Consider the following 18332-nt stretch of genomic DNA (forward strand, 5'->3'; position numbering starts at 1 on the left):
GAGAAAATTATCAATGATTCAATTATCTGTGCTTAGCATCTCCGCCCGATAATGCAAAACACTGAATTTTGTACTGATAGCTTTAACCCTGAATTGTACATCTAATTAGTTGATATAGCATTTCATTTCGTCTTGCATTTTATAATTTCACAGAGTCTATGTTGAATGTTACTCAATTTTACATTTGCGTGGTGTTATCTGATTTTTTGATTAAATTTAAGCAAAAAGGGAGTTGTATATTCTCTTGCTACACAGCATGCGTTCCACCCAATTACCAGTTTAGGTAATTTGGGAAGGATTCCAATTTGGTTAACTTGCAGACATTTCGTCCCCAATTTACATCCACCTCGTAATAGGAAGTTAACGGGAGCAATGCAATTTAAATGTGTCTGTCGAGCAGTGTTCTGCACAATGTCACTGTCAATATTCGGATTGGTTCAACCAAGAAGAGATGCTGTTTCCAAGCGACTGTGCGCCTGGATATTGCTGCAAACTGCAGAACCCCATTGACCTGCATTTGTGCTTTACCCAGGCAGCTTATCTGGAGCACTGGAAACACACAGCTATGTTATTTTAGGTGTTGAGTACACACAGAGCTGGTTTGAAACTCAATCACTTCCTTTCAAGTCAAAGACTTTTCTTTGATTGACAAATCAGGCAAAGTCAAAATTGTATTCACGTCATAAATGCTGCGACATTCAGTTGATTCAATATAAAAAAAGGTTGGAAAAAGTTTTCCACTGTTTATGCAATTGTAAAAACCCCACGTTTGGAAAAGAAAAAAAGATGGAGTAATATACAATTCTCTAGAGTCCGGATAGTACAAATTTGTTGAGGATTAGCGGCGTACTATAAGCACATGCAGTGGTCTGATGGCAACATCACTCGTAGGAGAGTTATGGTGTGTGTGTGGGTGAGAAATCGATTTGCGCCTCTACGGCATCAGTGCTCCACATCATCCCACCCCTCCCTTGCTTCTCTACTGCTGATGCAGGCTCCTGTTTTAATCTGAATTAGTGACCAGCATATTATCAATTGACCTCATTGTGAGCTGCTAGATTGTGCTTGCGAAATCACATTCTCTGGCCCATGAGTGTTCACCTCAGCAATTCCAAAACTGAACCGAAATCCCATTTCCTGATTTTAATTATTTTCCCCTTTGCTGATAAAAAAAAACTTTGACCCACATAATAGAAATAAATATTTTGTTACACATAAATAGAAAATATATGTCCCCTTGGAAGAATGGCTCTCTTGTCAAATTGTATATGTATAGGCGATTTTGGCAATTTGTGTCCTCCTTGTACATACCTAGGACAAAACTCTCTGCTATGTAGGTTAATCACTGTTTTTACAATACAGTAAAGTCTCATTATATCGATATCGGTTATATCGATAGTACCGCTTATTACGATACTATTTCTATGAACGCAAGGAGAAAATTACATGCGCGCAGGGTCGGATATATCGATAGTCCCGGTTATATCGATATTTTTGCGGACTCCCGAGAATATCGATATAACGAGACTTTACTGTATATTCATGGATATACTATCTTTGTCAATACAGTAAGTATTCTCTCATAAGGAATCTCGTATGCTGTACCAAAATTTTCCTTATAACAGAATTTCCTCATGTGGGAATTTATGATTGAGTGCATGTGCTATATGAACGTGTAAATAAATATATGGTGGTATGCATGTGCTGTATAAACATCTAAATAAAAATATAATGTTATCAACATATACAGTATAACAAATCAAGTTATATTATAGCAAAATATATTGTGCATAAATGGCAAAATGTGCAAAATCATCCTCTGCGCAGGTCACCGGCATGAAAAATAGCGCAACTGACAGCTTTTTTTTCCATATTTGGGGCATGAAAGTACACAATTTTGCATGGATTGTAATATCGTGTTACGGCTATCGGAATTTCCGTTTTCGGGAATCGGTCTCTGCTATCATTTAGTGGTAAAAAAATATTACATATTTTTTTTCCCGCATTAATGAATTCCTTATGAGAGAATACTTCCTGTATTCACCGCAATTACCATCTGCCGTGTAAAAGCAAGGACTATTTTTGGATTCTTTGCATCTACTGCTTAGTGACAATTGACATATTTAACGAGATGCAACCTTCGCCTGTCCTCCGCAGCCCGAAACTGGAAGCCATCTGCCCGCCGTTACAAACACTCCTTATTTGGAGTTTACCGGCTCATAAACTCATAGTCTACTTCTTCGCAGTTTTACGGCTCGCCCTCACGCACGATGAGTGCACATGGCAGTAATGTGTACTTTTTAAATCTTGGCAACACTTTTGTTTTTTGTTTGAAGTAGAGAAAGATGATATCATATTTACGCACATGTTCTGTCATTCCTGAACGTTTCATGGATGTGTTTAAATGTGTGTTAATCAGGGCGGAAATCACTTTGACCAGTATGAAGATGGCCAAGTGGAGCTGGAGCAGGCGTCCCTGGACAAGCCCATCGAATCGGTAAGGCCGCATCCCGTCATCCCGCACCATTGGACCAACTGTGAGAATGGATGATTGGTCCAGGCAGGGATTTTTGTTTTGTGTAAACGTTAAGCGTACGCTTGACTTTCTTTAACCAATCGAAACGAGCATTTCGTGTCCATTAATACCCCTGAAAGCCTCCCCCCCAGTCCCTGTGTCGTCTGCTATCCATTTCTTGTGTGAGGTCGACGGCGTACATGCTAGGTAGATGTTTGGTTTGAGTTGAAAATAATATCATTTGTTAGACTTTGCGCCAAGTAAAAGAACGGAGTGGATAAAGCACTGAGAGGGGGCACTTCAAACTGTTTCATAAAAAAACTGTACATAGTGCAAGTATCAAGAAAGGCATATTGATATACAGTGAGACCTCAACTTACGAACTTAATTGGTTCTCAGACAGAGTGTGTAAGGCGAAAAGTGTGTATCTAAAAAAAATCCCATAGGAAACCATTAAAATGGGAATAATCCGTTCCTGGGTTTCCATAAAATATACTTTTCAACTAAATATGCCTTACTACACGCAACATACCTTATTCTATGTATAATAAATGTGCTATTGCATTGCAATGAAAGAAATACATTGCATTGTATCATAAAGTCACTTTATTTACATTTGTGATGGTCATTTATGGCTTGATGGAATGGCGTTGGAGGTCAAAGGGAATTGCATGAGGACTGTAATTAAAGAAATAAACTGTGCTGTAAAATAAAGTTGTATTTACCTTTTTGATGGTCGTTGATGGCTTATGGAAGGAGAGTCACCTTCCAAAAGGACTGTTCGGTCGTGTGCTTCCGCCGAAGATCACTCCGCCAACCGTGGTGGGTGTGTATTATGAAAATAGTATTTATTATAAGGTTTAATTTGCATAAATTTGATGTTTGTAAGACGAAAAGTTTGTAAGTTAAGGTGTTTGTAAGTTGAGGTCTCACTGTATGTAGCTGTATTGCATCAACCCATATTTACATTACAAGCTACAAGTGTCCAGTTTTTTTTTTCTCAATATGCTTCACACAAGAAAAGGCAACACCTGCAAGCGTTTAGAACCGCCGCAATCAACGACACACGGGAAGCACAGCAGTGAAAACAAAGGTACCCTATTTTCCGGTGGATAAGGCGTACCCAAAAGCCTTGATTTCCTTCAAAAGACAACCCTGCGTCTTATACACAGATATTACTTATGTGAAGTATAATTGAGCCACAACAGGTCTTGATACTCCTGTCGGCAGCCACCGACTGTAGAAGAAGCAGTGCATAACACCAGCCTCTTCTTTATAACGTGGTGTGTCTTATATTTGGAAAACTTTTATATCTTTCTATATTATATTTGCAAAACTGTTTTCATTCATTGAAGGCGCACCTTATACTGCGGTGCGCCTTAGATATGGAAAAAGTTTGAAAAAACACCATTCATACTTATACTCTGGTACGCCTTTTACACCGGAAAATACGGTATCTTACAAAAATTACTGGAACGTACATTGACAACTTTTAAGAACGTGAACAGCAAAAAATAAAAAGTCATGAAATAAGATTAGGTTTCAAAAATGTAGGGGAAAAAAAGTACACATTTGTAGAAAACTAACTCATTCACTGCCAGCCCCGAATTTATTCGGGAATTGAAAATATGACGTGGAGCGCCATTCCAGAATTTGTTTGGGTTTTGTTTTTTTCTTGCCAGTAAAGCACCGGTCAGACCTCTGGCAATGTTTTTCCCTTCCATTAGGGGGCAGCATTGGCCTTTTAATAATAATACTACATTTCATTTCATAAGCGCCTTTCAAAACTCAAGGTCACTTTACAGTCACAAGATAAGTTTTTTTTTGTAGGTGAGCAGCGGCAGCCACTCGCCAGCGTTCACTCAACCCGGATGTAACTCAAATAGATACAAAGCTAGCTAGCTGGCCAATTGTTAGCCAACAGATACCTAGCTAGATAGCCAGTTGGCTAGATAGCCAGCCAGCTAGATAGTGACTAGATAGCTAGTTAGATAGCTTGCCAGCCTGATAGCGAATAGATAGCAAATAGCTAGCAAGTGATGATAATAATAAAATACATGTTGGCGCTTTGTTTCAGCTTCAGCTGTAGTTAAAGCGCTATATAAATCAATATGTATGTATTGTATTGTCTTTTGGACAGCCACCCCCATTTCAAGCTCAGATAACTCCAGACCCATATAATTTAGGCATTAACTCTTTCTTTTCTGATGAGAGAAGAGAGTCTAGTGTTTCTTACGCTGCCTTGAATGTTTATGTAGTCCTAAAACTCAATATTCTGTGGGTCCTACAATCTGAGTGAAAATGACAAAAACCCTGGCACCGGAGCGGACACATTTTTTTTGCACATCGTCTGGCAGTGAATGAGTTAAAGATTAAAAAAAATTAACCTGGATTTAAACGCAATCACAGTCTGGGCTAAAAAGAATTCTGGCAAGCCTAATTTGCCAAGACCAGGAACCATATGTCTTCTCATTTCAATGTTATATCTCGATTTTTATTAATCCCCAACGCAATCCAAATCATCCAGCAGTGCTTCCTCCACTCCTCAAACAACAAAACACGTATTCAACGATGCGAACGGCTGTGCACGTGCGTGTGTGTGTGCGCGCGTGTGTGTGTGCGTGTGTGTGTGTGTGTGTGTGTGTGTGTGTGTGTGTGTGTGTGTGTGTGTGTGTGTGTGAGTGAGTGTGAGAGACACGGTAGCTTAGAATGTGTTTGTGTTTATAGGACAGTTATCTTATTGTACACAACTTGGGGTGTTCGACATTTCTCTCCTGCAGCGAATTGGCTCCCCAATTAGCTAAGCAGCAATGATCCGGTTTGTATTTGCACGCTCTTGCTTTTTTTACTCCTGTCTCTAGGGTCCTTGTAACGCTTTTCTTGACTGTTGTTGTCTCTCTCTGCCTCTCTCTCTTTCGTTCTTTTTCTTGCTCTGACTCACCGCTATCCCACTCTCAATCTCTTCTCGCTATCTCTGAATTTCTGTCTCGCTCCCTCCCTACTACACAGTGATTCGGTGTACAGTACCCTCTGTCATTCTGTGCTGGCATGGTGCTTGTGCAACTGGGATTGCATTTTCTTCTTATTTTTTTGACTAAAGAGGCACGTGAAGAATAGCGCAGGCAGCTCTCTTATTTTGTTTTATTTGTTACTGTCTTTTACTTGTCTATCCCCTCTGAAGCCTCGAGTTAAGCAGGCCCGAGTCTCTCTTTGCCTCCACGGAGTCACTCTTCCAGTCAAACTGGAACAACAGCCGCCACCAGATGTGAAGCAATTGCTAATCTGTACGCCAGAACAAGTCAAGCAGCAACGAAAAATGTCTGTTTTCTGTTTGACAGCTATTCCCCTCCCACATGGAGGGGAGTCATCCACGACTGTGGGTGGTGGAGGAATACAAAAAGGACGAAAGGTGGCCTGCTTACCTGCTTTGAGTGGCTCTTCTGCTCCTGCGCTATTATTTATGATTGGAGGGACGGGGGACACCGAGAGCTGAGCTGCAGTTCAAAAAGTCAAAAAGTGGTCAAATGATCAAAATTTAGGTGTTCAGTGGTACCTTGATTTCTGGAGAATATAAATAGATTGTTTTTTTAATGTAATTTCCGGATGTTTTGATAAGACAGAAGCCACAGCAAATGTGCCTATTATAGGAAGGGGGCAACAGAAACTGAGCTTGTCGTATCGCCGTCAAACTTTAAACACGTTCAACTTTTTACAGTTGTTAAAATCCGGCAAACGCCTTTGGAACCTTAAACTCGGCAAGTTGAAATAACAACAACCTTGCGCAATCACAAAATTGGCATTAAAATGTCGTAAAAATGTACAGTTTTTGATTATCAATGGTATCTACTCTCAAATCCGCAAATAAATGAACATTCTTTCGAAAATAATAGACTGAATGATTCTCGCGGAACCAACAAAACCCTCAATGGGGTTTTAGTTTGGGACTCGGCGCCAACTCATACCTGTCATTTATCAATAGTAATAATTATAATAATCATACATTATATTTCTAAACGCCTTTCAAAACTCTCAAGAACACTTTACAGTCACGGGATAAGAACTTTTTTTTTTCTGCGGGTGAGCAGTGACAGCCATTTGCGCCAGCGTTCACTCAACCTGGATGTAAGACAAACTCGGTACCGTAACAAGTATGGACAACATGGACCATTAACTCATTCACTGCCAGACGATGTGTAAAAATGTCTCCACTCCAGTGCCAGGGTTTTTGTCATTTTCATTCAAATTGCAGGACCCACAGATTATTGAGTTTTAGGACTAAATAAACATTCAATACAACGGTAGACATCTTCGACTCTCAGAAAAAAAAAAAATAATAATACATTTAATTTCCAAGCGCCTTTCAAAACTCTCAAGGACACTTTACAGTCACGGGATTTTTTTGTGTGGGTGAGCAGCGGCAGCCATTGAGTTAATTCCCAAGTTATATGGGTTTGGAGTTATTTGAGCTTGAAATGGGGGCGGGTGTACAAAATACAATACAATACATATTAATTTAGCAACACCTGAAGCTGGAACAAAGCGCTAACATGGACAAAAAGACAAATGCTGCCCCCTCGTGGAAGTGAAAACCTTGCCGGAGGTCTGGCCAGCGTTTTATCAGCACCCCCCAAGAAAAAAACAAAAGCAGAATAAATTCAGGAATGGCAGCGAATGAGTTAAATGAAATATTATTTCAAATTAAAATGAAAACATTTGTATTTAATCAATCAGAACCCTGTCAAGGTACGACTGCACTTCACAAACGTGTCTTTTCTTTCAGTGAACGGTTCAGCGTGGCATCTCGGAGCCCCTCCCCTCAACCTCTAGTTGTATGTCATTCATAGGAAGCTTAGAGGTCTGTGGTACTTGACTGGGATCTTTGACTCGTGTCTTTATCCCCCCCCCCCTGTCCTCTCCCTCTCTCTCTCTAACAATGGTTTTGCATTGCATGTGTGGTAATATTCAATACAACACCACCGATTGTCGTTTTCAACTCCTTTTTACTCCCTTGATCATCCACCCGCTCCCTTGTCATAACTCACCTCCCCCACCCTACCCCGACCCTGACCGATATGCAGCGGACACCCTCAGAGCCATAAAATGTACCCCAATCTCTTACACACACACCCTCCAGCAATGATTTTAGAGGAAAACCAGATGAAGGGATTTTTTTTTCTCCCAAACTTCCACACAAGTTGCAATTTCACTAGCTCCTCACACGCCTTAACGAAAGGGTGTCAAACTCTCGTTTTTTTTGTTTGTTTTTTTGCAGCTGGCCACAATGTAGTTACGGTTTTCATCTCGGGGGGGGGGCTGGTTATGAATTTGGGGAAGCCATTAGGACAAGGGTGTCAAAGTCATTTTTTGCCGCGGGCCACATTGTAGTTATGGTTTCCTCTCGAGGGCCGTTATGAATTTGGGGAACCCATTATCACCATTGTATGTCGTTTTTAGCCACGTTATAAGTGCCTTGCATGTCTTGCACGCTGGGTCCGAGAGGACATTAATTTCATCTGTGCTGTATGTCATGCATATTAGCATATTTGACAATAAAGCTGACTTTGACTTTGACTTTGAGAATGTTTAAATCCCTTCAAATATTACATATAGAGCACACAGCAAATTAATGAATAACTCGTTTTCAAATCTGAAGTCAAGAATGACTTTTATTGTGGTTGACATCCAAAAATATGAAATTTTGGCTCAGATTTTAGCAATCATCATGGAATTTAACAAGTTTGATTTGCTTTCGCGGGCCGAAAAAAAATGATGTGGCGGGCCGGATTTGGCCCGCGGGCCTTGACTTTGACACCTGTGCATTAGGGTGTGCATTAGGATGTTTAATCCCCCCACATATTACATGTAGAGTACAAAATAAATTAATTAACTGCTGCATTTTCCGGTGTATAAGGAACACCCCAAAAGCCTTGATTTTCTTCAAAAGATGACCGTTCGCCTTATATGCAGGTGCGCCTTATATGTGAAGTAATATTGAGACTACTGTCAGCAGCCTTCAACTCAATTTCCCCCTGAAGAAGAAATTGTGCGTAACCCCAACCTCTACTGTAGCGCCTTATAATGTGGTGTGCCTAATATAAGGAAAACATTTATATTTTTATATATTATATTTGGAAAACTGTTCATTTATTGAATGTGTGCCTTATACTCCGGTGCGCCTGACATATGGAAAAAAAGTTTGAAAATACACCATTCTTTAGGGGTGCGGCTTATACTCCTGTGTGCCTTATACACCGGAAAATACGGTAGTTTTCAAATTCAAAGTAAAAAAAAAAAGACTTATTGTGGTTTAGATGGGACAATTTGAAATTTATGTTCAGACTTTAGCAAGTATTATGGAATTTCCCAAATGTATTTGCTTTCGCGGGCTGATTACAATGATGTGGCAGGCCAGATTTGGCCCCCGGGCCTTGACTTTGACACCTGTGCATTTTACTCAGCTACAAACATCAAAATGGGGAAGTAAGTATCCTCCTTGCGTGTTCTTAACTCTTCCTAGAACAGAACATGTGGCATTAGCTCTGATTCACCGATTCACAACTGTTTCGGTCGCGCTACGCCACATGACTGCCACTTGACAAGTTTTGAAACGTAACCCGTCAGTGCGCCTGCTAAATTTGTCAACACTTAAACCTCTTTGTCGTCATCTCACAACTTGACAAATTATTTTAGCGATACCATTTATATTTTGTCATATACTAAATCCCCAGTTTTCTGCATAGACATGACTACGTTAGTACTTTGAGGTCTCTACATGGGCTACGCTGCATATCTTTTCCCACGGCCATATCTTTGCAAGGCACTGTGCAGGTAACAGCGCAGTGCACACAATCTCCAAAACTAGCCCCCCCCCCCCCCTCCAGTTTGTAGAGGACTTTTGTTTGGATAACATTTTCTGCTTTTCTTTTCTCCTGTATTAACAGCATTGTTTTTATTTTATTTTTGGGGGGGTGATTATTTTTTTTGGACATGCCTACCTTTTCTGTTTGTAAACACTTTATTTTTTATATGTAGCAGAGTGAAGCAGTCTTAGATTTTTTATTTTTATTTTATTTTTTATTATGTAGTAGACAAAGTTAGCAACATTACAGTTGAAAGCGTTTGGCTGGTTTCTTACGTTGTGTCACGTGTGACTGTTTTTTTGACAGCCCAGTATTTTAAAGCCAGGTTCGTATGGAAATGCCTTCACTCCACTTGCACTGCTGTTGGACTCGCCGTCTTTGCTTTCATCCGTCCGTCCTCCCGTCTGTTCGTCCATTCTTTTTGGTGCACTCTCTGTCTGTCGCTCCGACACACGTCGCCAGCACCTCATCTCTGCCGCCAGTCACAAATCTCGCCCTAACCAGCCTTTCCTCTTTTTTTTTTTTTACTATATCAGATTGACGAATTTGAAGCATTGTCTTATTTTTATTTACTCAGGGAGCTTCAGTTCTCCTCTGAGCCGCTGCCATGTATTATCAATAACGATGCTATTGTAGCATAATCCGGTAATGGAGGATCGAGAGAGGCCGATCGGGTGCTAGTTATGGCCAATCATATCTTTTTAATTTGGCTTTAAGCTTGTCGTGTGTTTCCATTAAGTGGTATTAAGTTCATTTGTGCCAAATACTGTTTGGAAGTGTAAATCGTTATATATCACGACGAGCAGTCTTGCATTGTCATATTTAACATCTAAACTAATCAACTACCCTAAACAAATTGTGTCCTTCCTGTGCGCTGCCTGTTCGACTTCATTTTATTTGCTGAGCTATTTTACTCCTCGAGGCGCGACACATGTTGTCAATCTCGGGCAGAATCTCCACACATCGTTTTATAGTGGTGTCATATTTTAATCCTTTCACATTACGTTAATATCAACACAAAATCACACCAAAATCGTGCTCGAGCGATCATTTAAGAGACAAAAAAACGGCATATTTATTGAGTCGATAGACTGCGCTTGCGCTGACCTCCTGACTATGCCAAGTAAATACTGTACACCAATACACAACGATAGCTAGCTAGCAACCTATCTATCCAGCTAGCTGGATAGATAGATAGGTTGCTATCTGGATTGATCGGTTGCTAGCTAGCTAGCTGGATAGATGGGTTGCTAGCCAGCTATCTGGAGAGATAGGTTGCTCGCCAGCTAGCTGGATGGATAAATAAAAACAGGCTAAAAATAGTTGTCTCCTAGGCAAAAATAAATCTGCGTGCAAGCTTACCAGTTGTTGCTTGTGATTCTGCGTGAAACTTCACAGGTTTTGAACAAAACTGACTGACTGATTTACTTTTTTTAAGCCGGTCTTTTTGACTTTAAGACAACATTTTACGACATGGCTCCCCTAGAATGTGAATCATGATCCTCACGCTGAGAGATCAACTAAGGTACACGCGCCCAAGCCCTTGGCAACGAAAATCTGTACCACTTAGTGGAAACTCTGCTCTCAATTTTGATATAATAATCACATTTTTGAAATAATAAGTGGCCTCTTTTGGAACTCGTTCGGATCCACCCGATGAAATGATTGCATCATTTTTGAATCTGAAGCGGTTGACATTAAAGAAGCCGTCCCAAACGAGGACCTTGTTTGGCTGAGATGCTGTGCATGCTGCGTGTAACCGCCACTCCTCTTTCACGTGCACTAACCCATCCATACTCAGTCTACCTTTCACCCCAAAAACCCCTCCGCCATGGCTCAGCCTGCTCTCTACTACCCCTAGAAATCTCAGTTATTGATTAAGTAAAAAAATACAATAAAAATAACACCCAAAAAGGGCCCCGTTGAGCCATCACCACCTTCTCTGTGCCTGATCCACCTGAGACAAACTCACTTAGGTGGTGTTAACACCCCCTGCCACCCTCCCGCCTTCTCAGATGTATGTGCACCTTTGGCAGTGTGTTACTAATACCATCGATGCTTTTTGTTGAAGCCATTGTAACAAAAAGCTGCATGCAGATTGATTTATTTTGTATTCCAACTCCTTTCACTTTCCGTTTTCGTGAACATTGATGTCAATTTCTTTGTGATTATAAATATCCTTCATCTTTGGTTTGTATTTTTTGCTATATTCTTCTGGGGGAGGGGCCGGGGGAAGAATGCAACACTTTGGTGAATGTAGGCTGGAATCGTTTTAATCACAAATGAACGACACTTTTTTTTTTTTTATGACGACATTTTAAGTGTCATGTTGATTTGTGCTTGAGGTTGTACTGTCGTGTTTGGGACAGTCTTGCATTTCACTTAATGTTTTCAGGTTTTCTCCCCCCTCCCATCCCTCTGCTGACCCATACTAGTGACAAAACCGTCTCTGGAAACTTGCGCATTTCACCCCAGATGTTTTGAGGAAATTCCTGTTGTGCATGTTCATATGCTCAGATTCATTTTTACTGGGGGAGGATTTTGGCAATAATATGCAACAATCCAGAATGATTAGACTTCAAAATAAGATGCCCGCTTTGCAATTGGTAAAGGAGCCATGGGGTGAGTAGGGGTATAATTCTGAAATTCCACATCAAGCCAGGCTAAACCGAACAGCCTCAAATAGCAACCTCCTATTTCAACTAGAAAAAAGTAGTGCTGGAAGTCACGGTAACTCTTAGCGCATGTCCTCATTCGCGTTGCAGGTGACTGCTAGCCCAACTGACTTGTGGCCAGTCAACCAAAAAAGTATTTCATGTACAGTACATGGAAAAAGTAATTTTTCACAAGAGAGGCCTTTAAAATAATGCTTTTGTAAACATGTTTATTATCAATAATAATAACTTTATGAAATAATAAATGACATACAAATAGAACATGCACAATGACAATTTCTGATTTGTTTTCAGTGGTGCTATTTTTGCATCTCCCTTGTTTTGGCCTGCGCTCATTCCCCTTCACCCGTGCACATTCTGACCCCCGTCACCCCTCTCCTCCAGGGCCTTGTAATGGTAATCCAAGGCCCCCGCTAGCATCACTCCTGTCTCTTCCTCACGCTTTTATTTATTTCTTTTTCTTTTTGTGTATTTTATTTGTGACGGCTCCGTGTTTCATGATGCTCCCCCGACCCGCCACCTCCTGTCATGGTTACAGAATCACAGCAAAGCTTGGAGTTTCTGATCGTCATTTTTGTGAATGCAAGATTTCCATACTTGTTCTGTGTCGCTTTTCTTTGTTGACTAAGATCTTCCTCTGTAGTGGTTCATATCTATGTGTGTGCGCTTGTTTGTGTAATGCATATATTTATCGCCTACCTTCCTCCTTACCCCCTCCCAACTTTTTTCGTGATCGATGTCACCGCCTGTCAAACGGATGTTCACACACTCCCAAACGTAGTGTACAGACTACACATAGCCTCATTTAATGGTGTGGAAAAATAAAATAAAACATAACAATACCCCCTCCTTCCTCACCACCAGACTCCCCACACTTGTGATAGAAGACACCGACGTACACTTTTTTTTAGTTGACGTGGATGACGTTCATGATAACGATGGTGGTGGTGGTGGCTGTGCTGATGATCGAGTGCTTTATTGTTGTGTGAAGTGGGGGGAGGGGACGGACGGGAGTTCACGGTGGGAAAAGCACCTCTTATTATTGGAATATTTCTGGTTTCTCTCCTCTCTCCTATCTTCTAGGACAACATCGGGCACCGGTTGCTTCAGAAACATGGCTGGAAGTTGGGCCAGGGCTTGGGCAAAACCATGCAGGGTAAGCGCTCGCTCATCCACGCACAGCCAATGTATGCTGGTGACATTCGCCAGTTCTCTAAGTTGACATTTTCAGGGTCTTTCTTTGTACCGGCAACTTTTTTATTTATGTCCGTCTTGGCCAACTGGCCTCACTTTGTTGCTATCTTTCTGCTTCCCCTCAAACCTGGGAGGAAAATATTTTTGGATGGGATAATAGAAGTGCGTTTTCAGTTCATGAAGTTACCTTGAGGTCTCCTCTGTAGAATTTTTAGTTTTTCTGTTCTGATATCGTGAAATTTCCTGTAAATGTTCATTTTTATTTAGATTGCTTTTGGTGTCTCATCTGACCCAGTTCAGGACACGGAACCAGGGATGCATCTGGGCCGCGTATTTACGCATTTTGACAGACACTGGCGTAACTTTGTAACTCAACTGCGCCAGCACTGGAGCAAGTCTATTACGATTAGCGCATATTGCTACATGAGCTGCGCCACATATGACATACTTTTGTTAAAATAACTAAAGAAACAAATTTAGTTAAACAGTAATTGAAAGCTGTTTGTTTTCCTGCAGAGATTTTAACTTTCGTCGTCTGCCATCTTGCCTTACCGATATTGAGCCATAATCACCTTGCATTTGTTTCGGTGCATTCCAAAATCGTGCTAGAGGATATCTCTGGCTTTTTCGTGATTCGCCGGAAACCACAGAAAGGGCGAATTGAATATTAATTTACCCATGGTGCATTGCAGTATTTACATCAAACATGGTGGATATTTGCAACATGGAGCGAGAGAACAGGAGTAACACTCTAAAATACATTAAAAACAGGCTGCAAACAAGCATATTCTCGTTTTTTTAAAGAAACAATTGAATAAGTCTGCCGTGGGTAGTGACAATTAATTGCAGTAAATTGCTTTTAATGATTTGAATTTTGTGGATAATGGGGATGATTTCAGAGCTGTTGAGGCACATTGGAAATCTTCAAAGCAAAGAAATTTGTATAAGTAGACACTAGTAAGAAATATTGTGCAAAGTCTGTTCTCTTTGTCGTCTCTGTAATACCGTGGAATATCAAAATAGCACAGGATTGATTGTGTAAGGAAAATACAAAATGATTGTTTATTTTATGTATGATTAATTTCTTTGACTTCAATTAAAGTTGTTGGTATATTAACAAAAATAGATTTTAGTCATTTTTTTTCATTTGCAATTTAGAAATATCATGCTCCAATGAATGTATTTTAGTTTATTTCATTCAGTTTTGTATACTTCGACAATCTAGTTAAATCGGGCCCCATCAATTTTAGAATTTGGCCCCTATTTCAGACACAAGATGGCCCCCTTGTTTAATACACCAGATGCATCCCTGTGTATTAGAAGTAAAGACATTTTTCCCAAAAGCTTGACTGGCTGCGGGTGGGCGAGATTGTTATTGCATTTGTACGCTTAATCGTGTTAAACCTGAGTAGATAAAAATTGCTTGTTGCAGCTGTCCTGTGTGGTTATCACCGTAAATTAATAGTACCTTAAAAAGATTACTAAAAAGGACGATGAATCAATCAGACACAAAACAAAATGTCATTGGCAAGCCTTAGCTGAAATTTGTTGCGGCCTTGAGAAGGCGTCGTGATATTGTGGTGGGGCCGTCCCCGGGCGCCGCTGACGTAAGCATTTCCCACTTTGTGTGCAGATGCCTCTGCGGCAAACTGCAGTCCGCTCGGACAAATCAAGGGGTTTGTCCACCTGCTGGATGCATTGACTTGCAACACGGCGGTTGTGTTTTGTTGAAAGCGCCGTCGTTTTAATCCTGGGGGGGGGGGTTGCATTTTTCAAGTGAAAACGCGTTGTCCCCCTTTTTTAAGTTTTCCACTGTATTGACTGTGTTTCTTATTCTTCTTTTGTCCTTTTTTTGCCCCTTTTTAGGTAAGGTTTGTTGGATCCCTTCTGTATGTCAGTATGCGTGCGTGTTGTGTGTGTGTTTTCTTTCTCCCACTCGGCAGTTTACCTCAGTGTAACCCCCCCTTTCCCCTTTTTCTTTTTTCTTTTCCTTTTTTACAGTATACTATAGCCTATTGGCCTCTGAAAGCTTCCTTTTCTCTGCTTCAAAATCACTAAACCGTTACTCGAATCCACCCGGATGCGAAGCGCTTTGATTTGAGCAAAACAACGGCAGTTCAATTCAATCATTTAGACGTAAAAAGCCGTGATTCCATCACACTCCTGAGAATCATGTATCGCCAGCTCGTCCCCAAATACGCCCCCCCCCCTCCCTCTTTATTTCCGCGGCTGCTGTCGGGGAATCTGATTGGCTGCGTCCATGTCTCCGACTTTGAATGGCTTGCAGAGTAGACCCAACTTTACCTGCTCTCTTCTTGTTCGCCTGTTTCAACTTGAAAACAACTTGGGATGTGTGTGTTTGTCACGCGTCGGACTGATGAGGTGTGTGTGTATGTGTCTACATGCGTGTGAGGGTATGATTGTTACTGTAACTGAGCGAGCAAGCCATCGTGTCAACTTACAGGGAAAACCTCACCACCCTCCCACACCCTCAACATCTCTGTTGCCTTGGTTACACACCACAACCCATCCTCCCCTATTTTTTAACCCCTTTTGCCTCCCCCCTTGCACGGCATGTTTGTCCCAGAGGTGCACCGTTGCTTGGCTCCGACTGCCACACCCTCCCACCCCGGGCTTTAAGCAGTGTAGCTGTTAAGGTGGTCTAACACAAAATGGCAGCACAGGATTAAAAAATGTGACTCATAATACTTACGGTACATGCGTCAAGCCCTGCTTAAAGTCCGCCGGGTAAATTCTTCAAGTACACTTGTATCACATACTTACCATATCGGGGGGAGTCGTTTAAAAATGTCCCACCTTTTGATACAGATGCTCCCCTACTTTTGAGTTAAGAATAACGGTACATACGAATTTTGCGGGTATGTCGAAAAATGTTAGGACAGAGATGCTGTAAGTTAGATTTTGTATAGCGCGTCGAGCTCGCTTGCCATTGGCTGTATACTGTGCTTTACGCACGTGCACGCACACCCACATTGAATGTTTCAAGGGCTGGATGTTTACGCGACGGACACCTAGGCTGACTAATCAGCGCCAACGTGTTGCCAATGAGTTCAGGCCCCGATCAGCCGAGCTCGCTTATGATTGGCTGCGTAGAGTATGTGGGCGGGGTGGAAATCCCTCTTCCCAGTTGACACTCCAGGAGGATGCGATGCATAACAAAAAGTAATGGCTGCTGGCATGTAATTGAGTAATTACGTACCAGAAGCTTTAGGAATGGCTTACTGGAGACCCAAGGATATATGTTGTCGAACTACACTATGTGTGAAGTTATTTTCTAATTGTCAGACCGTCTGTGTTTTATACTTCCCCGTTCAGTGTTTGACTTCAACATACAGCACATTCCATAGAAAATATAGCACTGAAGCAATTTACGAACAAACTCACCTTACGAACGACCACTCGGAATGTATCTCGTTCGTAAACTGAGGAGCGTCTGTACATTAAAACTCGATTCTGTTTTGGATTGTTTACATTAGCATTCCTGGTTTGTGTGCTTCTTTGATTTTTTTTTTTTTTCTGAGCTGGTAAATCTCCAAAATTCTTTAGTCTTGACAAGATCAGGGATGGGGGGGGGGGGAACCTTGAAAACAGGTCCTCTGAGTGTTTTGTTTCTTTACGGAAACACACGACGGCCCTGATAAACCGCTCCCGGGCCGTCTCTGGCCCACGGGATTTACATTGTGGTGGTTTGGAACATAATTTGAGATAAATCCCCAAAAATAGCCCGGGGCACTGGGACCTGTGGTTTGGAGATGGTGGTGAGAGGGAACCTGTAAGCACCTCGCTGTGTGTAAAATGATTTGGGCGGATGGGGAGGATGTGGACACATTGACGGGACACATTAAGTGCCTCAGGTAATAATCCATCCCGCCCCCCAACCCCCAGCCAAGTACCACAATTCCACATACACCACACGTACACGTTACACCCCCCAACACCGCCCTCCCTTCTCTATGTGTCTCAATCTTCCTGCTTAACCAATTGGTGTTTCTTTTTTACAGCGATTTGATCCTGCCCATGTTGTGCTGATGGTAAACTTAGTGGTAAATGTTATTTTATCCCCCCCCCCCCTGATTGATTTTTTTTCGTTTTCTCCCATGTTTTTTTTTTTTTTGTTTCTCCTCTCATCACAGCACCAATGCTACCTAGGCTTTCAATTCTCTCCGTATTAGTCCTCATTCTGCTGCTTGTATATATTATCATGCATTACGTATTTCTCTTAGAACAACATTGTCATGTTGTTTGACATTTCTTTCTTTTTTTTAAAACCTTGTGATTCACACCTTGTGATTTAGATGCACATTGTTGTTGTCTGGTCCCTTTCTTTTTTTTTCCACTGGGATGGGTCATTTGGACGTTTTTGTCACTGTGTTTGACGATTGGTGGTTAAGATTTGGGATGCATTTGTTAATGAATCTTTTAATTCTGGGCTGGGCTTGCGACTCCATTCAGACGAACCACTGCAGTGGACTGACGTGCATGCTAACCCCGCTAACAGTGTACTTATTTCACTCTCTGAATCTCCAGACGATCACCCATCTCACCCGTTTTCCCCCTAAATTAAGGAATCATCAGCGAGGCAGTCAGTTTGAATATGCCTCTTTCCCTTTTGTTTCACTAACATGCAGTACTTAGCTCCGAGATGACAAATTCTAAAGTGGGCAGCAACAATTGCTTTAAACAAATGAGTACAAGATTTGCTTTGGCATTAAAAAATGAAAACACTTGGGCCTTTGTTATCGCTTTTATATAACACTGCTCAGAAGTGTTGCACATGACTCGTGGAATCATTGGAACTTGTTAAGTACACTCCTGAAAATAACAAAAGTACCATTTAAGTTAATGATAATAAAGTAAATATAAGTTAACTCGTTTACTGCCAGGGTTTTTGTCATTGTCACTCAATTTCCAGGATCCACAGAATATTGAGTTTTGGTACTACATAAACATTCAATTCGGTGTAAGAAACCGTAGACCTCTCTCTTATTTGTTTCCCCCTTGTGGAAGCGAAAAATATTACCTGAGGTCTGGCCAGCGCTTTATCGGCACCCAACCATGGAAAAAAAC

The 18332-nt window shown here is 41.3% G+C and overlaps 1 protein-coding gene across 9 annotated transcripts in view; it reads left to right on the plus strand.

Annotated features, from left to right (window-relative positions):
- Positions 1-18332, plus strand: part of gpatch8 (G patch domain containing 8) — a 28514-nt gene that overhangs the window by 960 nt on the left and 9222 nt on the right. Inside the window, exons 2-6 of one of the 9 annotated variants that reach the window (XM_089018799.1) lie at positions 2420-2497; positions 5296-5333; positions 9682-9700; positions 13134-13206; positions 17267-17308. Coding sequence is in view for 4 of the 9 variants with exons in the window: in XM_089018794.1 (XP_088874920.1) it covers positions 2420-2497; positions 13134-13206 (151 nt within the window). In the remaining 5 variants the exon portion in view is untranslated. The other 8 variants (XM_089018798.1, XM_089018796.1, XM_089018797.1 and 5 more) reach the window with 8 other exon arrangements.

This window comes from Hippocampus bargibanti, linkage group LG17 (assembly GCF_051943395.1).
Source record: "Hippocampus bargibanti isolate YZ-2025 linkage group LG17, ASM5194339v1, whole genome shotgun sequence".
NCBI lineage: Eukaryota > Metazoa > Chordata > Actinopteri > Syngnathiformes > Syngnathidae > Hippocampus > Hippocampus bargibanti.